Genomic DNA, 27,431 nt, shown 5'->3' with positions numbered 1-27,431 from the left:
AAAGCGGGAAGGTAGAAGCACAGCGTGGTGGGGAAGATGGCCAGGCTGAGAGCTGTCTGCGGCAACCTTACCTTTAAGTGATGAGCAGTGGTGTAGAGACGCCCGCAGCCCTTGTAGCCACAGCGGAATGCTCTGTCTCCAACTTGCTGCCCTTTGCCATTATGGGGAGCCTGGCTGTCGTGCAGAACCTGAGGAAAAAATCTTGGGGTTCCTATATGTATTCTCCTCAATAAAGGGAGGGAAGAGGTGGGACACAGGGCCCAGCTGGCAGCTTAAGATGCAACGAACAGGGTAAAACCTGCTAGGGCAGAAGGGCAACCTGGGGTAACAGAGCCAGAGAGACAGGGAATAGACACTGGGGCATGCTGCAGAAGAAACGGGGCTGGCATGTGGAGTCACTACCCATCTCTAAGGATAGAATCTTCTTATGATGGCTATGGAAGAAAGGGTTTCTTGTAGGCAGCTAGGTAAGGTGGGGAGGTGGGTGGTCTGAATGGTCACACTTGAGCTCGGCTGAGAGACAGCAACCTCCCTTTTGACCACACACACCAAAGAGGCTGAAACTCTGGACCCCTCTATCCTCTGATGGGAGGAGAACCCGTCCTCCCTGTGGGAAACCTGTGCTCAAAGAGGGCATTAACAAGGGGCTTGCTGTGGGATGAGCTCACTAGGTTCACCAGTGTGAGGTGGCCGCAACCAGCAAACTGCAGAAGCCTGCAGGTCCCCACCAGAAGTCTCAGCTCTAACCACAGCACCAGCTGACAAGTCCTTCCCTTTCATCTCTCCAGTGAACACTGCTAGAGCCACATGTTTCATACCAGCCTTTGGCTTCAGGGAGCCCTTACTGCTCTCTTGCTTTCCTGGGCAGGGTCCTGCTGGGACTGTCCCTTAGTCTTTGTTTCTAGGACACTTTGGCCTTCCCAGGAGCTCCTGAAACAGATGTCTGGAAGTCACGGAAAGTAGGGGACAAAGGGTGAAGCCAAATTCATAGCAAGGTCTGTCTAGTCAGCTCCAGGTTGGGAGGTCAAGCAGCTGACAAAGTTTCCTAAATACTTAAGCAGCTGGTGGATGGCAGGGGGGCGGTCAAAGGTGGCCAGGCCTGCTCCGTGGGCTAACCCACTCAGGCATTCGGATTTCATTCCCATGCCTCACTAGCTCTTGAGGTAATTGAGGGAATCAAGGAACTTCAGGGCTGGAAGTGACCTGTGAAATCACTGTGCTCCATCTCATTGTACTAGAGAGGAACGAGCTGAGGCCTGGGAGGGGCGTGATTTACCCGAGGTCTGACTAGTAGAGGCAGAGCCACCACACATCTCACGGGTCATGATTTAAAGCCCACTTGCCTTTTTTAACAGCAGCAAGTCTCAAATTTGGCTTCTAAAATACACCTCAGGGCACAGAGAGCGGGCATAGGCCCAAGTTGCCCGCTGCCAAGTTTTGTGCTTCACTTTGATGATACAGCCACACTAGTTTTATTATAAAACATCTCCCCCCAATCTTTGGGTAAAACTAGTGCTCCAGGAAGCCCTGCCACATCCACCCTGAGGCTCTGCAGTTCACCCTGGGGACGGAGCACCCTGGACTGGAAAGCTCATAGATCTCTGGCCCCGTTTCCCCTGTGGGCAGGACCATGGCTCCAGCACAGAGAGCTCGGATTGACTGATGTTTGGAGAGTCGAGATCTTCTTCCTTTGCAGCCAAGTTACTGTGCAAGCCTTTTGTTCCAAGAATCCCAGCTGCTCTGTTGCATCTGCCCTAGTCACTGCCTACTGAGGTTATTTTCTCAAATGACTAACGGAGTCTCAGAGAAGAAATAAATACAAGAACATCTGACCTCAGTGGACTGGAAAACTAATAAAAGTCACTGGCAAGGACTTTCTCAGACAGCACATAAGATTACTACTATGGTCAAAGTGAAGCTAGGCCTAAATCCCCACCATGAGGATGTCACTGTTTCATACAGCTGCCTTCCCTCTGCAGAGACAGCATAAATAAGGGTGAGCGTAAACAGCTGTTGGCAGCCCCGGGTCAGGCTGTGATGCACGCCGTGGACAATCATATGTGAGAGACCAGTTGGGGGAGCTTGGGTGGAGGGGCAAAGGCCATGCCCAAGAAAAGGACTGACCTTGTCCTCTAGAGAGGTGGCTGTTTTGGCAGAGTCAAGAGAGTTGATGGGCAGCGTCAGGCTCTGCAAGCTCACCTTGCTGGCATACTGCTCCAGGGCCACCACTGTGTCTGTGCTGAAGCCCTCGTCATCCTCTGCGGCTAGGTCCTCCAAGCCCACCTCTGTCTGCACGGCCAGGATGGTGCTGTCTGACGGCACAGCCACAGGGTGGTGAATGTAGGCAGTGGAGCCGTCTTCCAGCTGGACGGCTTCCAGGGCGTTGGGGTCATAGCCCTCTATAGGGAACATGCGGTTAGCCCAGACGCCGCACAAGGGCAAGAGATATGGCTGGGACTCTAGCTTTAAGGTAACGACAGGGTCATAATCCAAGGCAGGTTTCAGCATTGGGTTTCTCCTGGCCCCCCACCCCAGTGATTCACTCTGTCTAGCTTTCCTTCTGGGGCTGCCTCTCCTAAAGACAAGGTCTCCTATGAAGCAGTGATGGGGAACTTAAAAGCTCCTTGAGGACCTGAGGGGACTGTCATCATCTTGGCCAGGATGACCACAAGAACCTCCTAACTGGTGGCCCCTCACGCCCTCTAGTTCTCTCCAGGCAGCACAGCACCCAGAGGAATCTTTGCAGGACACAATGTGATCGTGTTACCTGATGGCCTAAACAGTTCAACAGCTTCTCATAGGTCTCAGGATAGAGACCAAAATCCTTAGCCTGACACTTGAGTTCTAGCGCGCTGGCCCCTGCCTCTCTCTGGCTTCATCTTCCCCATTCTGCCCTCACCCCAAGAACTCTAGCTCCTGGCAGTTCCTTGAATGTGCCATTCTTCCTCCCTCACCTCTGGGCCCACACATGCTGTTCCTTCTGTCTGGAGTACTGAGCCCTCCCTGCCATCCCTCTTCCCCTAGCTAAGTCCACTTTACTTTTCAACTCTCAGCTCAAGCGTCACTTCCTCAGAGCAGCCCTCCCTGAGCCTGATTTCCATTTGTGAAGATCAGTTCATCAGTGATGGTTCATTTCACTTCTGTTTCTCTCACTAGACTCCAGCAGAGCAGAGACTATGTCTTGTCTCTCTTGTACACTCCACACCTAGCATAATGCCTGGCACATAGTAGTCACTCAAGAAACTACTCATAGAAGGAATGAATTGTTATTCCTCAGTACCTTAGAAGTTTCATTCTTGAATGTTAGTAAGTTTTTACTCCTGGTCTGGGATGATGTCCTCGGGTCCCATTTAAAGCCCTAAGACTTTGTGGCTGTGCTGGAGCTAAAGCTGCCATCAAGGCTCATGCCACTGACCCCCAAGACTCAGCCTCCTGGGGGCAGAAACAGCTGCTCCTGTGGTCTGCACCAGGGAAGGTAGGTGACACTGCTAATCCACGTGAGCCTGGGACCACAGCTCCCATGTCTATGCCCCAACTCCCGGGGTAGGCAACTCCATGCCCCAACCTCTCCCAGTTCTGCCTCCCTTCCTTCTTGCCAGTTGTGATGACTGTGACCCCACCTTTGGGTGTGTGGTGTATGTAGGCCATGCTGCCATCTTCCAGCTGCACAGGCTGTCCATCCTCAAAGGAAAGAGGTTCTGTAATGAGAGCAATGCCTGTCTTTCTCTGGAGCTTGGTGCTGGGGAGGGGTCCCTTGCGGGGGGCTGCCTGGCCTCCCTCCATGAGGCAGGGGTGTCTTGGTGTGCCCTCACCTTTCTGCACCGTCACTTGGTGAATGTATGCCGTAGTCCCATCCTCGAGCTGGATCACCTGCCCTTCAAGCAGCTTCTCCCCTGTAGAGGTAGAAATGGAGAGAAGTGGGCCAGCCTAGAAGAGGGTGGAGGGACACCTGCCTGTTTTTAGCAGAGGCCTGTTTGAGGCACACTCTGCACCTCTAAGCACAGGTGACACTCTCCATGTTACCTTGCTCCTTACATCCCTGGGCCTAGGCCTCAGAATTACTGGGGGTGAAGACATCCTGCCATGAGGAACTGTACAGCTCCCAACAGATTCCCTTCCTGTCACTCATAGGAGGAGCGAGTTCATTTATTAGTCTACCCACGCCCAGCAAAGTGGGGACTTTCAGACTAACAGTAAGTTGCTGAGATGAGCTAAATGGAGAACAAAGAATGCCCTGAAACCTGGAAAAGCCCCAACGGGTCAAAATTCAGATATGACTCAAACTGACTAAATCAAAACACATTCCCTTGTCTCCCACTGTGGCAGTAATGGCAATACCTAGATCCTCTGACAAGGTAGTACAGTTTAGTGGTTGAAAGCAATGGGCTCTGGAACCAGTCCAGGCCTCCTGGGTTTGAATTTCAGCTCTACCTCTTACTAGCTGTGCGATCTTGGACAGCTTATGTACTTCTCTGTGCCTCAGTTTCCTCTTCTTAAAATGAGGATTAAAAATTGTGTCTTCTTCATTGGGTTGCTGTGAGGGTTAAACGAGTTAATGAATACAAAACAGTGCCAGGTACCTGGTCAGCCCTCAATAACATGGTTAGCTTCTATTATAATAAGCCCAATCTGCACTTTAGGAGAAACAGAAAGTAAAGCAATAGGAAGCTAAATGAATGTGACTACTATGCTATTATGTGTCCATCTAAGTCTTGTTCTACTGTCACTGTTGGGAAATGTTTCCTTCATTGAGCTCTGACATTTCACTCCAATTTTCTAGTAAAAAGATTGATTCACCTAAGGCAACACAATAAGCAGCATAAAAATTAACAAGACTCCAGAGCTCCTAAGATATTACCCTTCCATATTTATCTCAGATCCTTACTGGAAAGCACTTCTAAGAGCAAAAGGCTCTTAACTTTAGAATGAGATCGGCCTCTCCCTGAGTCCAGTGAGTTTGAGAGGGGAAAGGACACGAGAAACGGAAGGAGGAAAGACAGATGGAAGAGCTAATGACGAGGGGTTTGTTCCTTTCTTTACAAGTTTCAGGTTTAGGAATTTGAGCTCTCATGATGTGGGAAAAGGACAAGGCAGCTACTTCTGGCTCACTTCTCTGCTGATGTCTACCCCTCAGAAGACTTCTCAAACTGAGTCCTCTTGGGTCAGTAACAAACAGTTCCACATCCCAGCCGAAGGCAGGTAAGGTAGAGACAAAGGTATGAAGTAGGAGAGAAAGGCAGTTGAGATGAAGAGGGACGCAATCTTCTCCCTCCCACCCAGCAAGCGGCAGACTGCCCTGCATTTTAACACTTTATCTGTTCTGGCAAGGGCATGAGTGCTTGAGGTTCTGAGAGCATCAGCAGACCTTCTGCTCGCAGAGTGTACATTGCTTCAAGGTAGGAAACAAAATGTTGAAAAGAGTTATTTGAGAAAAAATTTCAACCTAGAATTTCCTCTAACAACTTGAGACTACAGTGGGAGAGGCAGGTGGGGAGAAGAGCTGACTGACGTGGCCTCATATCCCATTCTAGAGAGGTGACCATATGTTCCTGTTTGCCTGGAACAGTCCCAGTGCACCCTTCCACTCCAAAAAGTGTCAGGTTTGAAGAACACATTTTATGCTTACCCTAATTATAAGTAAGTCTCATAAAATTTTAGGGCTTCCAGCTGGCTAAGCTGGGCTCAGACAGAGCTGCCTGCTGACAGAGACAAAAATGCCTTATCAAGAGCTTCAGAGGAGCTCACCAGAGTGAGAGATGCCCTTCAGGCCAGTGCAGTTCTGGTTCCCAAAGGCCAGCTCTACCCTCAGCAGTGTGAAGTCTGTTGTGAGTGAGTGTGTGTGCGCAAGCACACACTGCAGCACTGTGGAGGAGGCAGAGAAAAGAGCCAGGAAGAGTGATGAGACAAAGATAAACAGGGAGGTGGGGGGAAGCAAAGAGAACCACACATAAGAAGAAAAGACATAAAAAAAAGAGTGTGGCTTTCTCAGGCCAAGTGTGGCCACTTGCTTTTTACTCATTCATTCAACCATTAATTCACAGCAGAAGACTGAGGCATGGGAAATAACTGGGTCCATGGGGTAAACACAGCTCTATCTACAGTTCCTAAGTCCCTCCATCCTCCTGAGACTGCAGCAGAGGGGCAAGACCTGTGATGGGAGGTCTGCAAACAGAAGGTTTCAGTCTTTAAAAGTATTCTAGGGAAGTTCCACTCTCAAGAAAACGAAGCCAGCCAAACCCACACGTCATAGACGGCTCTTGACAAGAAACCTTTCCAGAAGGCACTCCCCACACGCTGTCATATGGAAAGAACTTACTGATGTGATTAAGGAGCCTCTTTGTCATCATCAGGAAGGTAACAATTTAAGACGAAATCAACAAACAATTTATCGGTAAACTTGAGAACTGAAATACATTTTGATAATGTGTTGAAAGGAGGGCAATGTTGCAATGACAAAGCAGTCATGAGGAAGGTGTCACTCACAGAGCCCAGAAAAGGCAAAATAAAGAGGAGGAATGAGGCAGCGTCGGCCTCGCGCTATCCAAGGAAGACACGCACGCCATCTGGCATGCCTGAGAATGCTGGCAAGAAAAAAGGAGCCTGTCATGATGGTGAATCTCCCTGATCTGAAGGCCCTGTCCTTCAATGACACTGTTCTGACTCCATACCCAACTTAAGGTCCTTGAAAATCCGAATTTCAGGTATATCTAAATTTCAGATAACCAACGAATTTTTTTTTCCTTTTATCTCCCCAAAACACACCCCCCACCGGTACATAGTTGTATATCTTAGTTGTGGGTCCTTCTAGTTGTAAGATTTTATTTTTTTCCTTTTTCTCCCCAAAGCCCCCCAGTACATAGTTGTATATTCTTCGTTGTGGGTCCTTCTAGTTGTGACATGTGGGACGCTGCCTCAGCGTGGTCTGATGAGCAATGCCATGTCTGTGCCCAGGATTCGAACCAATGAAACACTGGGCCGCATGCAGAGGAGCGCAAGAACTTAACCACTTGGCCACGGGCCAGCCCCCAATGAATTTTTTTTCAGTACTGTTATTATTTTACTATTTTTACTATTTTTTTTTAAAAAGATTTTATTTTTCCTTTTTCTCTCCAAAGCCCCCCGGTACAGAGTTGTGTATTTTTAGTCGTGGGTCCCTCTAGTTGTAGTATGTGGGATGCTGCCTCAGCATGGCCTGATGAGCAGTGCCATGTCCGCGCCCAGGATCCAAACCGGCGAAACCCTGGGCCGCCGAAGCAGAGCATGTGAACTTAACCACTCAGCCACGGGGCCGGCACCTATTTTTAGTATTTAATCTCATGTTTATACATGTCTATCCCATGCAGTATTTGGGACATACTTACACTAAAAAATTATTTGTTGTCTGCAACTCAAATTTAACCATGTGCCCTGTATTTTTATTTCTGGCAACCCTAGTGGGGCCTATGGCATGAGATCTATGTTTGCTTCGGTGTCCCCCTCTGAACCTAGAAGAGTATCTTGTACACGGCAGATGCTCAATAGATAGTTTGAGTGCTTAAACTTGCGTGAATTAAAATGAACTGCTTCTAGAAAGCACTGAGAAACTGGAAAGGGACTATCCGAGAAGCAGGAGGCCACAGCCAGTACTGTGTTCACCCATTCCAGAAATATTTATCAACTACTCATCACATGCAAGGAATTCCGCCTTTCAGAGGGCTTGGCTCCTACAGCTGGGCTAGTCTGATTTTCTAGCCTGCTGAGATGGCATTTTATTTTAAAGAGTTCCCTTTTTCATCAGTCATCTCCAGAGATTCTCATGCAAAGCAAGTTGTGGCAAGCAGTGGGGAGAGCAGGGTGGTGGTGAGACTCTTGCAAGGGGACATTCCTCTCCAGAGGCTGGCGGACAGTGTGAGATTCTGAGGTCCCTGGAAATACTCACCTTTGACAGCTTGCTGGACGTAGGCCGTCGTCCCATCACTGAGGGTCACCGTCTGCAGCCCCAAGCTCTCCATGGCAAACTGCTGCTCGTGTGCTCAGACATGAAGTTGGCTTCTGGCCAGCACCGGGAGCCACAGCTGAGGTCGAAGACTTCCTTCTGGGTCACAAATCTGAGAATATGGACAGTGTCACATCATGAATTGCGCAGCTTCCTCCTGCTGCAAGGACACACAGGGAAAGAGTGAATGAGGCCAGCCAAGAAGAAAAAGAGAATTTCTTCAAAGCAGAGAACTATGTTGGTTTTTATGAAGAGAGTTCAAAACATACACATTTAAGAATTCTAAAGTTGGAGCATACAAGAGAAGCAAGCATGCTAGCCAAATTGGTTGTACAGATTTCATCGATCAAAGCCCACTTTTAAACTCACTCTCCTTAGAAGGGAGCCCTGTTGAAGGTAGGCAGCCAACCCCACTGTAATGGTTCTCTGCCCACTGCCAACCCCACTGCAATGGTCCTCTGCCCATTGCTACACCTCTCCTGCATTCAGATCCATCCATCTACTGGCTCTGTTGACCATCCTCAGTGAACTTCCCACAGGCATCACAAATTAAATGAGTCCCCAACTCAACTCACAATGTCCCCACAACAACGGTTTCACTTCCAGTATGACTTGTCCCAGGAATGGCATCTCCAGCCACGCAGAATCAGGGAGGTCATTCTTGATTTCTCCTTTTCCCTCAAAGTCTAGTAAGTAACTATCTTACACCATACACAAAAATTAACTCAAAATGGATTAAAGACTTGAATGTAAGGCCTGAAACCATAAAACTCCTGGAAGGAAACACAGGCAGTAAGCTTCTTCACATTGGTCTTGGCGATGATTTTTAGATTTGACACCAAAAGGAAAATTAACAAATGGGACTACATCAAACTAAAAAGCTTCTGCACAGTAAAGAAAATCATCAACAGAATGAAGGGCAACCTACTAAATGGGAGAAAATATTTGCAAGTCATATATCTAATAAGAGGTAATATCCAAAATATACAAAGAACTCATATAACTCAATACCAAAAAAAAAAAAAAAGCTCAATTAAAAAACTGGCAGAGGATCTGAATAGACATTTTCCCAAAGACATACAGATGGGCAACAGGTACATGGAAAGGTGCTCAACATCCCTAATCATCAGGGAAATGCAAATCAAAACCTCAATGAGATATCGGCTCACCCTGTTAGAATGGTTGTTATCAAAAAGAAACAAGAAGTGTTGGTGAGGATGTGGAGAAAAGGGAACCTTTATATATTGTTGGAAATGTAAACAGTGCAGCTGCTATGGAAAACAATATGAAGGTTCCTAAAAAATTAAAAATAGAACTACCATATGATCCAGCAATTCCACTTCTGAGTATTTATCCAAAGAAAATGAAAACACTAACTCAAAAAGATATACGCACCCCCATGTTCACTACAGCATTATTTACAACAGCTAAGACATGGAAACAATCTAAGTGTCCACCAACGGATGAATGGATAAAGATGTGATATATTAAATATACAATGGAATATTATTCAGCCATAAAAAAGAAGGAAATCCTGTCACTTGTGACAACATGGATGGACCTTGAGGACGTTATGCTAAGCGAAATCAGAGAAAGACAAACACTGTATGATTTCACTGGTATGTGGAATTACAAACAACAATAAAAAAGCTCATAGATACGGAGAACAGATTGGCGGTTGCCAGAGGCGGGGGTAGGGGTGGGCAAAATGGGTAAAGGGAGTCAAAAGGTACAAACTTCCACTTATAAAATAAGTAAGTCCTGGGGCTATAACACACAGCCTGGTGACTACAGTTAATAATACTGCACTGCGTATTTGAAAGCTGCTAAAAGAGTCGATCTTAAAAGTTCTCGTCAGGGGCCGGCCCCGTGGCTACATGATGAAGTTTGCGCGCTCCACTTCGGCAGCACAGGGTTTCGCCGTTTCGAATCCTGGGTGCAGACATGGCACCGCTCATCAGGCCATGCTGAAGCGGCGTCCCACGCGCCACAACCAGAGGCACTCACAATTAGAATACACAACTATGTACTGGAGGGCTTTGGGGAGAAAAAGAAGAAAAAAAAAGTTCTCATCAAAGAAAAAAATTCTGTAACTATGTTTGACAGCGATGTTAACTAGATTTATTCTGGTGATCCTTTCGCAATTTATTCAAATACTGAATCATTATGTTGTGCACCTGAAACTAATTTAATGTTGTATGCCAATTATACCTCAATTAAAAAAATTTAAAAATTAAAGAAGTCAAGGTACCTATTTCAGGTGAGTATCACCTCTCCTGAGCCTCCTAAAGTGTGTCCTCAAACTCTTGCCTGTTTCCTATTCATTTTGTAATATTGAGTCAGGGTGACAAAAAAAATGTACAAACCTAAACCTACCACTTCCTTGATTAAAACTCTTCAATGGCTTCTACTTTTCTTTCTGGTGAGGAAGATTGTTGCTAACATCTGTGCCAATCTTCCTCTGTGTTGTATGTGGGATGCCACCACAGCATGGCTTGATGAGTGGTTTGTGGGTCTGTACCCAGGATCTGAACCTGCACACCCTGGGCCACTGAAGTGAGTGTGTGAACTTCACCACTACGCAACCTGGCCAGCCCTTCAATGGCTTCCTATTGCTCTTAGAATCCACCTTGCAGGCAAGGTGGGGTCCCACCATAAGTCCCAGCAGCCCTGGGCACCACCTCCTTGTAGCACTCACACTCCGGGAATCACCTACTTCAGCACTTATCACCACTTCTTTAACATCGTTGCCTACACACACTTTGGGCTCCAGTCTGGTTTCTGGGTCACTGTAGGCTCTCCACAAATCCTTGTGGAGTGACTCACTGGGTCCTCGAGTGTGAGGAGGAAAGCGCTGGAGTGTCCTGCTGGTAGATGTCCTCTGCATCTGCCAGGGCATGGAGCCTGTTAGAGCCAGGGAGCCCACAGTAGAGAAGTCTCTGTTCTGCTTGGTGGTTAGGATTCTCTGGACTCTCTTTGTCACCCATCCACAGAATTCCCCTGGACTTGGAATCTATACTACCTACCTGATTCTCACTACCTGCCAGATGAGCCTTTCCATAAGTGTTACCCAAACTGTTTTCTTGTCAGGGCACCTAGAGAGAAGGATATTTATATGTCACACTGGGGGTGCTGTTGCTTGAAGCCAGGAGCAACCAGCTGGGGCTCTGGCAGTTCCAAGGACTGAGTGGAACTATACCCCATTTGTGACACAGTGATTGGGATGTTCTACCCAAGACTTGGCATCTCTACTAGAATTATTCACTCATCTGTCCATAAACATTTACTGAATGGGCTAAGCTCTGGGGACAGCAACACCACTAACACTAACAGTGAACACTACTGTAGAGCTAACCATGTAGGAGGCATTTTACACATAGGAACTCATTTAATCCTCACAGCGATCCTGTAATTAAACACTATTATTATCCTCATTTTACTGTTGAGAGAATTGAAGCCCAAGACATTAAGTAACTCACTCAAGGTTGCACAGTTACTAAAAGGGAGAGGAGGATTTGAACCCAGACATCTGACTCCAGAGTGTGCTCTGAAGGACTCTACTATGCTGCCTAGTACAGAGGTTTTTACCTGGGGTTATGAACCCTGAAGCCACCTGAAAGTATTTTTGGTGTGTGAGCTTGTGCATTTTTCTGAAGAGGGGGAGTCCTAGACTGCCATCAGTGTCTTACAGGGACTAAAGGTAAAGAACCACTGGTCTGGGTGGGAATTCTGACATCTGACCCCTCTTCTCCGGTCTTATAGGATCCCGGCAGTGACCCCAACCTTGCCCAGGGCCCTGATAACCCTGCATTATCCCTATTGCACAAAAGCTCTGGTCCTGGCCTCTCTTGGTCTGCTCCATGAGCAACAACTTTCATTCTCTCAATCAGGAAGTGAAATTCTTTTGGTAACCTGTTTTTGTGTAACAGCACTGAGTCAGAAATAAGGACACACATGAGACACCCAGGTCTGAAAACAAAGCCAACTGTAGGTTGAAAAGGGAGTACAAAATGGCCTCAAATCTTTATGCCTGGGCCCCGTGGCTGCTGCAGCAATGGCTGGTTTAATTTAGCTCGTATGTACTCTATCAGGACTTAGTGAGGAAAATCCGTAGCACAGTTAAGAACACAGGCTCTGGAGTCAGACAGCCTAGGTTCTAATCTAGGCTCTACCTCTTTGAAGCTGTGTATCCTTGGGCAAGTAACCGAACCTCTCTGAGCCTCAGATGCCACTTCCAAAAAATGGGGATAATAGTGGCACCTTCCTCACAGGATGCTGTAAGGATTACTTGAGGTCACATACTTCAGAATTTATCAAAGTGCTGGCAGAAGCACTCTAGAAATACTGGCTCTGAGGAGGAGGGGATAAAAGAGGAACTTAAAGGGAAATGCTTTTGAAGCAATGGGTATTTCTAAAACAGCCAAGAGTAATGGCAACAGTCCTGGACTAGAAGTGCAGAAATGCCTTCTAGTCTTGGTTCTACCTCCTGTAACTGCCGCCTAATCTGTAAAATGAAGTCGTGCCCCAGAGATGACTCTCAAATCCTTTCCACTGCTCATGGTAATTATCACATATATAGCCATTAATACATGCCAGCCACTGTTCAAAGCACTTTACCTATATTAACTCTTTTACTTTTGCTGAGGAAGATTTGCCCTGAGCTAACATCTGTCACCAATCTTCCTCTTTTTGCTTGAGGAAGATTTGCCCTGAGCTAAGATCTGTGCCAATCTTCCTCTATTTTGTATGTGGGTCACTGCCACAGCTTTCCCCTGATGAATGGTGTAGGTCTGCGCCTGGGAACCAAACCTGGGCCACTGAAGCGGACTGCACCAAACTTAGCGACTGGGCCACTAGGCTGGCCTAAATATTAAGTCTTTTAATACTAAAAATAACCCTGTGAGGAAGTAGGTACATTAACCCCATTTTACACATGAGGCGACTGAGGCTTAGAGGTGGAGTAATTTGTCCAAGGTCCCACAGCTGGTAAGTGCTGATGCCAGGATTCAAAGCCAGGCTGGCCAGCCCAAGAGTCCATACCTCTCAATATCTGGGGCATTTCCTCCTTCTGCTAATCCACTGTGACACAATGCTAACACTCAAAACACTTGAATATTGGTTGTTTAACTTCATGTCACCCACTGCAACTTAAACCCAGTCCTTCCTGACCTGATGACAATGGAAAGAGGGAACAGGTGGTAGCTGCATTTCCTAAAATAATGCTTCTTAGACTCAAAGAAAACAAATCTCCACTCCTTTATGTGTTCTCACATCCAGGCTAAATATTCAATTTTCCTCCTTAAGCCTCATAATATAAACCTTTAAAACAGTCCACTCTTGCTCTCTAACTTCTCCCTATCTCTGACACTGCCTTCCAACAGAACCTGACTGTGGCTGGTGAGAAGGTGCCTCATGGCTGCCAGACATGTACATGTGCCTGATTGCCTCTTCCCCCTTCCTTTTGTTAAATTTCTGAATCCTCCCGTGCTGGTACTAAACTAACAACAGTGACACTGGCAGAGCCAAAAAGAGGCTTGTCACTGCCTCAGGATGGCTGTCTGAGCAGTGCCTGCCTGCACTTGACATTTCAGATTCATAACCCCTGTGAGCCTCTGAGAAAGAGCAGAGGGGGAGCAGAGGCAGCTGCTGTTTTCTCCTTGGAGGGTCTAAGCTTTCCCAGCTCCCCAGTGACCTGAGTCGGGTATGGGGCACAGACACACTAGGAGGGATATGAGATATGAGCCATAACAAAAGGCAGGGAAGAAAAGGGAGCACTCCTGACTCTCCCAGAACTAGCAGCAGGTGCAGCTTGTTGGTTGCATTTTTAAATGAATTTAACCTGCTGTTGGTTCTGATGCAGGAAATAGCCCTATGGCTTCATAATATATAAATGTGTTTCCTAATGTAAAAACATAAATTATAATTATTGGGTAGAGAGAACATTTCGAAAAACTTTCCAGATACTTTGGATCTTTAGGTCTCTCTGTGAAACAAGATGTACTTAAATTGCCTCCTCAAAGCAGAAAAATAAGGGATATGAAAGATGGGAAACTAAAGAGTAGCCATGTATTTGTGCTTCTCCACTTTGCCACGGTTCGGAACTAATCTGATCCACACGGAAGCTGGCCCTTGCCTTAACTGCGGGCACCTGTTCGCTATTCCATCACTTTTCTGCCAACCAGAACTCCCTGGATGTTTGAACAAGGCTTTCTGTACTCTGCCTCAGCCAGCCGAGAGGGCAACTGCATTTAGAAACCAAAAAAAAAAAACCACTCACAAAAACCAAAAAATTTGCCTGGAAAGAGAAGAACGTCCAACTTTGACTGGAAAAAAAAAAGACACTTTTCTCTCAGAAAATCCCTCATTTGGAAATACAGAAAACTTCTCAGAGAGGACAAAGTCACATTAGGCTGGGAGGGACAAAGGCTGAGGGAGTCAAGTGGCAAAAAAATTAGAACCAGACTCGGGAGAGCTGTAGTAAAATGATGCAGTATTTGTTATTACAGAAAAAGACTTCAATGCAAAAACAAAAACCCTAGCGAAACAGGCTTAGTTCTGTGGGTTTTCAAACACTGAAGAGAAAACAGGAAATTAACAACAGAAACTTACATTAACATAACACACATTTAAAACATCAGCTAAACATCTCCTTGCAAAAGGCACACTGATGTTAAAAGCCCAAATCAGTTTTTCAGTATGGTTCCTATTTGGCTACTACAATTTTATAGATTTGAATTAGTCACAGGAAAGTGAGTAATTAGGAAAAGTGGATTATTTTCAATGCCAAAAAGGCAATGAAAATGCAAACTGCTTTAACTGAAGAACAGAATTCATTTAAACTAAAACAGATAACTTAAAAATCTAATTTTCAGCCATACATTTTAGTGAATTCTAACAACTTAGTTTGTAAACACCCAGCATAGCAATCATGGCTGAGTTTCAAACCCACCTTTAGTCTGTGAAAAGTCCAGAAAAAAGGCTTTTTGAAAGGTTTATCCTAAGGATATGCTTTACACCGACAAGCAAATCAGTACAGATATGACGAAGTCACATCTGAATTGTTTCTGGAATTCAGCTTGGGGTCACTGCTGGCTTGAGAAGGGCTATTTGAAAACGAAACATTCCATCAGCATCAGGAGGGACTAGATCTTCACAGTTATTCAGAAACATTATGTTATTTAAAACATCACCCTGGGAGAAAAAGGTATAATTTATTTCATCAGCTGATACAAACTGGAACAATATCCAGATCTCAACTAGGAAGAGAAGGTAGTTTGGACTTTGGAAGCAAAAGAAAATCAAATCAAAAGAAGAATTGGTTTTAAAAAAATCAACATTAGAGGAAAATATCAAAGAAATAAAACATAAGACATGATATTAAAAACACATGAAACTGAACTGTACACTTAAAAATGGTTATAATGGTAAATTTTGTCACGTGAATTTACAACAATAAAAAAAGTGGTTGGAAAAAAACCACATGCAGACGCATAAAATCTCCAAGAACAATACCAAATTCCCACTGGACAAATAAGGTTACAATATGAATTCACACAAGCAAAAAACAGTAAAAAACAACACAAAAAAAGGTTCACTCTCATTAGTAGCAAAAGAACAAGAAAGAATAATGATGATATTATGCTTATTGAATTACCAAAAATCAAAGTAAAATTATTAACATCCAACGGACAATGAGATACCACCATACACCTATTAGAATAGCCAAAATCCAAAACGCTGACACCACCAAATGCTGGCAAGGATGTGGAGGAACATTCATTGCTGGTGGGAATGCAACATGGTACAGCAAAATGGTACTTTGGAAGGCAGTTTGGCAGTTTCTTACAAAGCTAAACATATTCTTACCATATGATCCAGAAACCCTACTCATAGGTCTTTATCCAAATGCGTTGAAAACTTAAGTCCACAGAAAAACCTGCACAGGGGATGTTTATAGCAGCTTTATTCATAATTGCCAAAAACTGGAAGCAACCAAGACGTCCTTCAATAAACAAACTGTGGCACATCCATACAATGGAATATTATTCAGCGATAAGAAGAAACCAGCTACTAAGTTATGAAAAGACACAGAGGAACCTTAAATGCATTTTGCCAAGTGAAAGAAGCTAATCTGAAGAGGGTACATACAATATAATTCCAACTATATGACATTCTGGAAAAGGCAAAACTATAGAGACAGTAAAAATATCAGTGGTTGCTAAGGGTGAAAGGTGAGGGGAAGAAGAACGAACAGGTGGAGCACAGGGCATTTTTAGGGCAGTGAAAGAGGCTATTCTGTATGATACTGTAATGGTGGATACCTGACATTTTGCATTTGTCAAAACTCACAGAATGTACAACACCAAGAGTCAACCCTAATGTAAACTATGGACTTTAGTTACTAATAATACATCAATATTGATTTGTCAATTGTAGCAAATATACCACACCAATGCAAGATGTTAATAACAGGAGAAACTGGGAACTGAGTTGAGGGGGAGAATATACGGGAATTCTCTGTATTGTACTGTCCAATTTTTTTCTGTAAACCTACAACTTCTCTAACAAATAAAGTCTGTCAATAAAAAAAAATAAAAAATGCAACTACCGACGTTGGCAAGACCATGGGGGAGGCACATCATGCACTGCTGACCAGTACTGGAGGTTGCTCCAAGCTCTCCGGAGAACAATCCATCAAAGCCTAACACCACAGGGAAAGGTTCAGGATCTGAGATCTAATAACCTCATCTTCATAACTCATCCCACAAAGAGAACGTACAGAATACAAGAGCTATAGCACAGGATGCTTGTTTAAACGTCTTAAGACAAGAACATTTGGATTAATGGAGGAGGGTTAACAAATTAACACTAAATGAAAAAAGAGATAAGGCTGAACACCCATCTAGTTCCAACTCGCAGAAATCTAAACTCCAAGTGAGATGCGGGCAGAAGAAGCCAAAAAGAACTGAACATGAACAGTTGTGCTAAAAGGAAGGGGTACAACGTTTAAAAAAATAAAGTTGCCAAAATGAAAAGACACCAGCATGGAGCTGAGAGGTAGCTCTCCAGTGGACACCAAACCTGTTTGCCTGGTTGCTGGCTCCTCCCGCTCACGGTGTTCCTTTATCCTCCTGCGGCCTTCCTACTACTACCTGCACCTCATCCCTCCTGGGTCCCACGAAGAAAGACATCTATCCCTCCTCTCATTCACGCCAGTCTAAGTGCTGAGGCAGGGAACTTCTTCCCCCAGGATTTTCCTTCCTGTCTTCTAACCACCAGAGGTCCAGTTATGTCTTTTGGATATATTGTTAAATGCGATATTCTTCAAACTGGGCTGTATTGTGCTTTGTGTGTCTTGTGGAATACAGTGTCATGGTGGGGCCCCATGATTCAGTATCCTACATTGATCTTTAAATAATCCATATATTCTTAACTCAAAGCAGTGTGCGTGAGGTTGTGGGGAAAGAGGCACAGTCTTACGTTGTTGGTGGGAATAAACATTGGTGCAAGCTCTATGTAAGGCAATTTGGCAGCATCAATCAAAATTACAAATGTACATACCAGCCAACCCAGCAATTTCATGTCTAGTCTACAGGCAGATGTACATGTGTAAAAACGGCACAGTCCAAGGTTATTCATGGCATCCCTGTATGTAATAATAGCAAAAAATTAGAAATAGCATAAATATCTACCAATACAGAACTTCCATACTATGTAGACATAAATAAATGATGAAAATCCTTACATACTGAGATGGGAAGATCTCCAAACTATATTAAACAAAAATGGCAAGGTATAAAACAGTGCCTTTTGTATGCTGCCATTGGCATAAAAAAATCTGTGGAAAGACAGTCAAGAAATTACTAACCAGGGTGGAAGCCTGTGGAAGGATAACTGAGTGACCAAGGCACTGCAATGGAAGGGTTGACTTTTGTGCATCTTTTATACTTAAAAAAAAAAAATTAAGCCTTTTGAATTTATTACCTATATAAAAATAAATGAATAAAAAAAAATAAAGTCTAAAAGCATGCTGTGCACTCCTTTTGTTGGCTACCGGAATACCTTTCTCTATTCACAAGACATGGCAAGTCTAGTGCTGATAGGATAGATTCCATGATGCTACAAGGTTGCAGAAAAACCACATTTGAAAACTTAGCTTCACAAATCACAGATGCCATTCTGGAGTATATCATCTGGAAAGCTGATCAAGCTGAGCACGAGGCAACAGCAAATCTATCATGACCTGAAGACATGCTGGCTCCAACATGTGTCCCCAGCCTGGTCACCAGGGTGGGTTAGCTGAAGTGATGGCTGAGCCGGGGCTGCCTTTCTCCCTCACTCTTTCTGTGGCCTTAGGACAGTACTTCCTAGGTTGAGAGGATGATCTTCTCAGAGAGACGAACCCTGGTCTTGGGTACCCCTGCCACACTCTCCACATCTAAGCCTCAGGTCAGTTTACAATCTCAAGGAGCACCCAGTTCCTTGGGTCTTACCTTAATTGCCTGGGTCTTATGCTTTATCAACTAATATCAAAGCAGAAGGGAATTCCAACAAATGAAGAGTTATGCAGTGAGAAACAGTACCAAGCTAACAGTTATAGCTCAGCTTCCCAGAGATGAACCACTTTCTGAGGGCAGACTCGGAGCAAGTGTTTACCCGGAAGCACTAGAAGCGTTCTGACTTCCAGCTGGTGAGTCCAACGTGCCGTGAGGCTTTGAACGTCGCACCCAACACCACAGACCTTTCCAATTCTGAATGATAAGTGAGGAGCTTGAGTAGGCCCTGCACATCTACCAGCAAAACAAAGACGACTGCATAGGATTTGTGGGCCTTCACATGGATGCTCACATTTCTACACCTTGACTGACAGCCCCCAGGGCAAGAGGCATCTGAGGTTTTGTCGTAGCTTAGGGCCACCAGTTAAAGACAACGGCTTCAGCTGCACTTCGATTTGTATCTGTTTTTTTCCCTCACCAGGACAAAATTCCCCATCCTGTTAAGTGAAAGATGCTAATGACACATCCACTCTAAACTAATTTTGTGAGTGACCTATCAGTTAAGAGGGGCTATACCTTGTATTCCTGTTTAGCTGGTCAGACACAGTCCTTACAATATATATAAACACAGAAATCTAAATGACACAAGGATAAACACAACAGAGTGACTGTGCTTCCAGATGCAGTGAAGGGATTACTCTGCCACGGCATGTTTTCCTTGAACTTGACTCTTCTGGGGGAAACTAACACACTCCTACTTTCTGTTATACTGCTTATAATTTAAGTTCCTGGAAAGCATGCATTTTAGCTTAGTCAGCACCTGACAAAGACTGTGCCCACAGATACTAAATAAATAATACCATTATGTCACATAGCTAACTGAGCTCTTTAGCTCAAATTTGAATGCTAAATCAGCTCCATTTATTGTGAATTAAATCTAACTGAAACTCCAAAGACCAGATCTGAAACCCTTCATCTACTACAGAACTATGAGCTCCTTCAGAGAAGTTCCTAGCAGAGTATTAAATCTTGAGTGAAAGCATGAAGGAGGGAAGGAACTGAGTCTCATCACCCCAACTCTTCCCCCAGCCCCAGCTAGGATGACATTTTTTCCTCACTTGGAATTCCATCCTGCCTCATCTCTGACATCCATATTCACTGTTTTTTCCCAGACTCAGGTCAAGAAAAAGCTCTCCCTGGCTACCGTCACACCAGACCACCAGAATCCAGGCTGTTCCTGTTGAACCTAGCAGTGAAGCTATGCCAGGTGGCTCACCTGTAGCGTCTGGGCACAGAGGCATCTTCTCCATCATTGTATCCTCTGTGTCCAGCACAGCACCCCACCCATGGCAGGCACTCACTGGGTATTACTTTAACAAAGGAAGGAAGAAAAGAATCTTACCACCAACACCGCTACCCCATATAGAGCTGAGCAGTTTCCAAAATGCTCTCAGACATAAAGATATATTATCTTGTAAACTCTAAGCACTAATTCATCCACTCTCACAATGGGAGGGGCTGAGAAGACAGCTAGTTTCTAGTCTAAAGCAGTCATTTTGCAGATGAAGATACAGAGGCCAGAGCTGCCCGAGGAGTCCCAAAGGATCACACAGCTACCTGGTGGCAGAGTCAGGCCACACTCCTGAACCGCTAGTGTTCTTCCTACCATACTCCTTTGTCTCTTACCCAGTAATAGCGTTCTTTCAGTTCCCAGGAGAGCAGAAATTTACTCATGTCTAACAGACTTGTATCTCCAGCTGCTTACTCAACATCTCCATGTCCAAAAAACAACTCAAACTCAACATATTCAAAAGTGAACTCCTTATCTTCCCCTTCTCACAACCTGCCCCTCCTCCAGGCTCCCTCATTTGAGGAAATGGGAACGCCATCCTTCGGTTGCTCAGGCCAAAAATGCGGGAGCCATCCTCAACTTCTCTGTTTCTTTCACATGCCACATCCAATCCAGCAGCAAGTCCTATTGGCTCCTCTTTCAAAATACATCCAGAATCCAACCACTTCTCACGCTTCCACTGCTTTACTTTGGGGCCAAGCCACCAAGTTCTCTTGCCTGGACTACTGTAGTAGCCTACTAGCCAGTTTCCCTTCTTCCACTCTTGCGCCCTATGGTTTATTCTCAACACAGCAGCCAGAATGATCCTTTATGTCAGATCATGTCACTTACCTGCCTACAACCCTCCCATGGCTCCCATCTTCATAATTCAAAATAAAATCCAGTGGCCTATAAGGCCCAACACGATCTGCCACCAACCCACTCCCACCCCACATCTGCTGTTTCCCCTCCCTCACCCTACTGTGCACTGGTGTTTCTCAAATATACGAGGCATACTCCTGCCTTAGGGCCTTTGTACCTGCTGTTCCCTTTGACCGGAATACACTTCCCTCAGATATACACTCGGCTCACCCTTAACTTCTTTCAGGTCTTTGCTCAAATGTCACCTTTTCAGTGAGAATTTCCTTGGCTATCCTATTTAAAATCTAACCCTGACTGATGGTACTCTCTATCTCCCTTCTCTGCTTAATTTTCTCAATACATATTTTACTTGTTTATGTGTTTATTGTATGTCTCTCCCTCATCCACTCCCCCAACAGGTGTGCTCCTTAAGTCCTAGAACTTTGTTTTAGTCACAGTTCTATCCCCAGGTACTACAGAAGTACCTGGCCTCTAGCAGAGGGTCATCGAACATTTGTGGAATGAATGAATGAGTGTATGAATGAACATCCATCCCTTTAGGATCTCCCAGTAATCTGAAGGCTTTAGACCAGAAGGGGAAGACTCTACTTGAGCTCTGGTCTCTCCTTCACCTCCCCTACTACGTTACATTCTCAGGTCCAGTCCAGCCCTTTACCACCAGAAACCACCCCTGGGCTGGGAAGCAGGGAAGGACCAGGGCAATAGGTGCTTGTTGCCAGGACATTACTATTCCCAGGCCACCAGGTACAGAATTCTGCAGGGTGCTGATTTTCTTATTTAGCATCCTGTTATCTCACAAACAGAAGAGGTCAGAGATAGGTTAGGACTAAATATACTACTTAACCTAGATAATAGTACTGACTCAGTAACGGCAGCTCATTTGCTTTGAGGTGTTTTCCAAGGAAGCGTGCCAAATTTGTACTTGTTCATCTAGTTGTCCTTTTTTTTTTTTTTAAAAAAAAAACACTTTCTATTATGGATTTCAAACATACAGAAAAGTAGAAAGAATAGTATAATGAACCCCATGAACACATTACCCAACTTCAACAACCACCAACATTTTGCCAGTTTGGTTTCCTCTATTCTCTGACTGTCTCTGCAACCCCCCCTAAACATTTCACCTACCTGTTTTCTTGAGAACTGGTCTATGTGTGACAGACCCTGGGCTTGTTACCACCGTATTCTAGCAACTATGTAAACCAATCTCTCTCATCTTACAGCAATACAGTAAAAACAAGCATTTACGCCCATTCCCCGGCTTGAGCAATGACTGAAAAAGGAAGTGGCTAAACTCCAGACTGTTTAAATCAAAGGACTTGCCCATTATCACGTTTGGAGGGATTTGGGGATAGGGTTGTTGTGGCTACAAAATTAATGTAGACGTGAGATGTTTTCACTTGTTTGTATCTGATGCAGAATTTCTAAATGAGTTCATTCAATCCCATAAGTACTGACGACCTGCTAAATATGAGGGACAGGATTAAGATGACAGAAGATAAAGAAAACCCAGCCTCTGTTCTCAAGGAAATCATAGTGAGGATGGGTGTTGGGTGAGAAAAGTACACACATAACTAAGATACAAGGCAGAATATGTTCTGTGCCCTAAGAAAGATTAAACAAGCCTAAGGCAAAAGCTCCTTTTCAAAAACCAACCCATGGAATTTGTAGACCCCAGGATTTACCTCTTTCTTAACTCTAGTTTTTATTCTGTTGTATTTATTGCTGCATAGCCAATAAGTACACTATAGGAGACCTGGGAATTTGGTGACCTACAGAATAGACTTTTGGATGTGGATCTTTAACGTCACATTTTGCTACTCACCATCCAGTCTTCCGGTGGGAGGGGACTGGAAAAGTTCTCCCAAAGCTTGGAAAACAATGAGGCTAATTCAATGCCAGCAGAAGCTGACACTCAAAGCATGCTACCCTGAGGACATATACAGCAAGCAGCCTCATAAACAGGATAGGATCGTGGGAGTGTGTCAAGGAGACATGGCTAAACTGATTCAGAAGGATTTCCAAGGTCTCTTTCCTTGCTACCTAAAGGACTGTGATCTATTATCAGAACTTCCCAGAGAAGAGCACAGCTCTTTGGACAAACCAATGGGGCCAATGAGGTTTGGTTGGACACTGCTGTGTGTGAAGGAAGGAGTGCTAGGAGTGGCAGGGTCATTCATGTGGCCCTGGAGTTGGATGCACAGGAAAATGGAAGGGGCAGATGTGGGATGGAAGGGAGGCTTACATCATAATCAATGTTATCAAGATTGATGAGGTGAGGATGGCTGGGAGAAAAACAAGAGGAAGGCAAGAAAAACCCACTGTGAGAACGGACGGGGATACAGGAAGAGGGAAAAGGTGAGAGATGATTCCAGTTTGAAAAGGAGATCACTGATGAAAATGAGAAAGATACCATGAGATCCGGGAATCTGAAAGGCAGGATCTCACAGGATATTTGACAGGGTGTGAAGACGAGGGATCCTAGAATGAGAGGGTGTATAGGTTATGAAGGATGGGTTCACACTGGGATGGAAGGGGCTCATTTCACTGAAGCTGGGTGAAGGAGGTCACCAGATGAAGGGCTAATTAGATGAAGGTTTTAGGTAACAGGATATTACTACCTGAAGAGGGTAGACGGGAGGCAGCTAGAATACTGAAAAAAGACTGAACATAGAAACAAATCATAGGAGGAAAGACTACTGGGCTGGAGGGTTTTAGTATTTGAATTCCTGGTAGTAAGGGAATTAACAGTATCAGAGAATTTGGGATAAAGTGCCAGTGATGGGGGAGACAACTTAGGGTGAGTGAGGGCTTGGAGCTCCAAGGACTCATAGGGTGAGAGGATGTCTGGACAAAGGACAAAGAGAGGTATTAATGTGCAGAGGTGTCAGGGAACGTGGAGTGAAAAGCCATGAACAATGGGTTGAGGAAGACACCAAGCCATGGGACAGGGGGTAACAGAAACCTTGGGAGTCATGGCATGAGTTGATGTTGAGCTTAGGAATTATTAGAAAATAAGGAACAAGGGGCTGAGGGTGACCTGGAAAAGTAGGTAGGTTTGGGGGAAAGAGAGGTAATGGAACAAGTGGGTTTTAAAGACTGTAGGTTCAAATCCCAGCTGTGCCACTTATCTGTGTGAGTTTCCGGTTCTTCATTTACTAAAAACCAAACCAAAACCAAACAAAAATGGGAAAGGTGATAATAATCACCTCTTGGGGTTGTTAAGTAAATTTAATTTATACACATAAAGCTTGGCATACAGTAGGTGCTTGGCAGCAAGTAACTAAAGAAATATCAGGGTCAAGAATCAGAGAAGTGAGGAGGCCACAGCAGAGATAAGAAGATGGGGATCCCAAGAGCTCAGTGGTAGAAAGGTAACGCGAAGTATAGGCCTTGTGTTTATTGTCTGTTGAATCCCTAGCACCCAGGACAGAGCAAGAGCTCTGGGAGCTTCTTAGCTTACACGTAAAGGCTCCCGGGGGCCATGCATGGTGCCAAGTGCTTTGCAGGCATTATCTCAGGCACTACTATTATCCTTGCTTAGCAGAGATGGAGACTGAGGATTCAGATAGGCTAAATGGTATACCTAAGGTGCCACAGCTGACGGGCCAGAATCATTCTAGAACTCAGGTCTCTTATCACATCAACGCCTTGAGCTGAAGTGCTCTACTACACTGTTTTGCAAACATGTTAACTGATGAGGAGTGATCAAGGGAAATAGGTATAGACTATTAACAGTGTAGGGCGTCATGGGAGTGAGGGAATAAGGTTCACGAAGCAAGTGGACGCTTGGGTGAGGTTATGAAAGTAAACCTCCAGGGCGGGGTACATAAATGATTGCAAACAAGCATTTTCTTGACTGAGAATTGCAGAACTTCACAGCTGGAAGGAAACTCTAAGATCATTTAACCCAATCTATCATAATACAGATGAGAAATTGAGGTCCAGAGTGAGGAAGGGACTTCTCCCAGGTTCCCAAAGCACAACGGTGGCAGAGCTGGGACTTGAATTTGGGACCACAGGCTCAATCCAGAATTCTTTGATGCCTCCAACTATTACTACTTCATATTCACCTTTTTATCTTTCTGGGCATGGTGCTAGGGCACTTTTAAGTCAGGTGTTGTTCACACTGGGGTGTAGAGAGGAATGTCAGAGGGGGTGATTTTAGGATGAAGGGGCTGCATGGAATGAAGATCATGAAGTTACAAGGGCAAAGAAGGGATTATCAGATATTGAAGGTTATGTAGAAGATGACTGGGTGGGAAACTACTGGAGTAGGGCTTAGGAGTTACCAGGAAAGGTTTGAGGGGAGTCACCAAGTTTCTGGAGGTACACAGGGTAGAAGTGGAGGAGTTACCAGACCGGTGGGATCACTGAGAAGGTTTGGGGGTCACCAAGGAGGGGTGTTGGGATCCGGAGTCCGTGAGTCACTGGATTAGAACTGAGGGAGTCACTAGGTTGGTGGGTCCCTGGGCAGCGCTTGGGAAACTCCTGGGTTGGTAGAACCAATGAATAAGAATTGAGGGTTACCTGTGAGGTCTTAGGGTCAGGGGGCGGGGTGGGGAGGGGGTCACAGAGGTGGAGGCGGGCGCAGTCAAGGGGTGGGATTTGGGGGTTATGGGGGAGGAGTCGCAGGGCGGAACGGAGGGGCAGGGATGGGGGCTGGGACCCGGGGTGGGGGAGGGGTCAGGCCGCCGTCCAGCCGTCCGGCCGCCGGGCTAGGGCCGGAGGAGGGTGGGCACGCCGGGCTCGGGACCTTCCCGGGGCCCTGCGCCCGCCCGGCCTCCCACCTGGGCACGGTGGACCCGCTTTTCCCGCAGCCACCAACCTGACAGCCCCCGAGGGCGACTCCGCCGACAGACCGCCATGCACCGGGCCCCGCCACCAGCGCCGGCCCCGCAACCCGCCTGCGCCATAGCCCGCCCGCCCGCGCGCAGCTTGCCTCGCGCGATATCCAGGTTCCAGGGCCGCCGCACTTTCCTCTCCTCTCGGCGCGCCTCTCCCGGGCCCCGGAACCCGTATACAAAATACAGGGCACGCTCCACCCCGCACCCCGAGTCGCAGCGGCCGCCGTCCTACTTATCCTGGTTCCCGGGCCCCGGGAGCCCGGGCGGCCGGGCTCTGAACGGCGCCCCTCAGCTCCCGGCCCGGGTGACGCAGGGCCCGCGAGGCCGAGCGCCCGGGGAGGGCGTGATGACGTCACGACGCCCCGGTCAGGGCCTGGGCGCGGCTCGCGGGCCGGGTCGTCGCTATAGCAATGAGAAGCCGCCACCTGTGCCACCCAGGGACTCCGTCCACCTGAGGCCTGAGGCAGGAGCGAGGAGGAGCCCGAGGCCCCGAGGGCTCCACGCCGTGTCGTCGGCGGCCTGCGGGCCAGAAGGTGCGCTTCAGGAGCCGGGGAGGACAGGAGGAGCGCCCGCCCTGGGCCTGCGGAGCCTCTCCTCGGGGCTCAGCCCGCGGGCGGCCGCCTGCGCCCTACGCGCCCCAAGCGCTTCACTGTGCGCGGTCCGCAGACGCTGCCTGCGATCTTCGAGCCAACTCCCTGAAGGCAGCACTGGCAGGTATTAATAGCTCCTTATTGGCAAGGACGACCTCGAGACGCCGTGAGGGACTTGCCTCTTGAGGGAGGGCGCCCTGACGGTCCTCTGGGGTTCTCTCCCTCGCATCCCCTCGTCAGCCCCACCCCCAGCCTCAAAACCAGCGACTCCCCCGTGGTAGGCTGGCTTCGGGGTGGACAAACCAAGCCCTTTCTTTCACTAGTTCTCCCTTCCCGCCGGGGAGGCGCTACGAATGGGGCTTTTCAGAAACCTAAGGGAAAATTGAAAGAGAGTGAGCTTTTTGGTAAAAAGTTAAAAATAAGTAAGGAGAGGCGTTAGACAGAGAACTGATATAGATTGCCTCTTATGAGAGGAATTAGGTGAGAAACTTTCCCCTCTATCCTTTCAGACTTTCACTAGTTTCTTTTGTATCCTTCCCCTCAAAAAACAATTTAACCGGAAAAAAAAATTTAAAAAGGAAGTGTCCTGATAAACTAGAAACATCTACAAAGTACTGGGTTTGGGGGCCTGTGGTTGCTAAAGGTGCTTAACCGGGAGCACTGTTCCTCTTCTTGCATGCCTGAAGAGCTCAACCAGAAAGCCCCCTTTCAATTTTAGATATCCTCTCTTCCCCATCTTTTTGTTTTGGCACGACATTTCCACAGGCGGGACTGGGGCCAGAGATCTCATCAGGTTCTCAGTGTAGGTGGGCACTGACTATTGATGGCCCATTCTTATCGTTAATCATTAATCCTTTGTATACCTCCTGGTATAGAAATAGTGGCCTGGCCACTATGGTGCCCTCTTTCTGTTCCTTTTCGGTGGAAGTTTGAACAGTTATTTTATATAGATACAGAGAGAGGATAAGTAGCTGGTTCTGTAGCATAAATTGGTTAGAGACAGAGCAGGGAATAGAACTCAGGTTGTCCTAGTTTGTCCCCCCACCATCTTGTTCTGTAATACAAAATACATCTGTCCTTTCTCACATTCCTTGCAGATCCTAATCTGGCTAATCACCTCTCCCATTACACAGTTAGCAAAAACTCTAGGAAACCAGTGTCTGAATTTGAAGTGATAAGATTCTGATGGTGGGTAATTTCAGATACTCAGGAGAACTGATGAGGAAGATATTTTGGAGTAGAGGATTGAAGATTGTTTCTAGCAGCTTCTTCTCTGCCTTTGAGCCCCACCCCCACAATATACCAAATAGGTTA

General features: G+C 46.1%; 2 protein-coding genes across 43 annotated transcripts in view; one reads left to right on the top strand and one right to left on the bottom strand.

The window, feature by feature from the left end:
• The window catches only part of ZNF76 (zinc finger protein 76), a 31,750-nt gene extending 5,864 nt beyond the window's left edge, over nucleotides 1–25,886 (bottom strand). For 2 of the 37 annotated variants that reach the window (XR_011530055.1, XM_070585923.1), the window contains exons 1-6: nucleotides 25,623–25,761; nucleotides 7,919–8,087; nucleotides 3,813–3,893; nucleotides 3,621–3,698; nucleotides 2,125–2,399; nucleotides 72–188 (exon numbers count right to left, since the gene is read on the bottom strand). Coding sequence is in view for 31 of the 37 variants with exons in the window: in XM_070585923.1 (XP_070442024.1) it covers nucleotides 72–188; nucleotides 2,125–2,399; nucleotides 3,621–3,698; nucleotides 3,813–3,893; nucleotides 7,919–7,991 (624 nt within the window). In the remaining 6 variants the exon portion in view is untranslated. Of the gene's footprint in view, nucleotides 1–71; nucleotides 189–2,124; nucleotides 2,400–3,620; nucleotides 3,699–3,812; nucleotides 3,894–7,918; nucleotides 8,136–8,550; nucleotides 9,151–11,001; nucleotides 11,066–17,536; nucleotides 17,622–25,508 lie in introns of those variants that run through there. The other 35 variants (XR_011530060.1, XM_070585946.1, XR_011530058.1 and 32 more) reach the window with 34 other exon arrangements.
• The window catches only part of TCP11 (t-complex 11), a 132,881-nt gene continuing 131,184 nt past the window's right edge, over nucleotides 25,735–27,431 (top strand). The window contains exon 1 of one of the 6 annotated variants that reach the window (XM_070585908.1): nucleotides 25,735–26,241. In XM_070585908.1, the coding sequence (XP_070442009.1) occupies nucleotides 25,874–26,241 (368 nt within the window). In that variant the 5' untranslated portion in view covers nucleotides 25,735–25,873. The remainder of the gene's footprint in view (nucleotides 26,242–27,431) is intronic. The other 5 variants (XM_070585919.1, XM_070585917.1, XM_070585911.1 and 2 more) reach the window with 5 other exon arrangements.

The sequence above is a fragment of the Equus przewalskii genome, chromosome 19, assembly GCF_037783145.1.
Source record: "Equus przewalskii isolate Varuska chromosome 19, EquPr2, whole genome shotgun sequence".
Classification (NCBI taxonomy): Eukaryota; Metazoa; Chordata; class Mammalia; order Perissodactyla; family Equidae; genus Equus; species Equus przewalskii.
The sequence above is the reverse complement of the archived record's forward strand: the minus strand, read 5'-3'. Positions and strand labels throughout refer to the sequence as shown.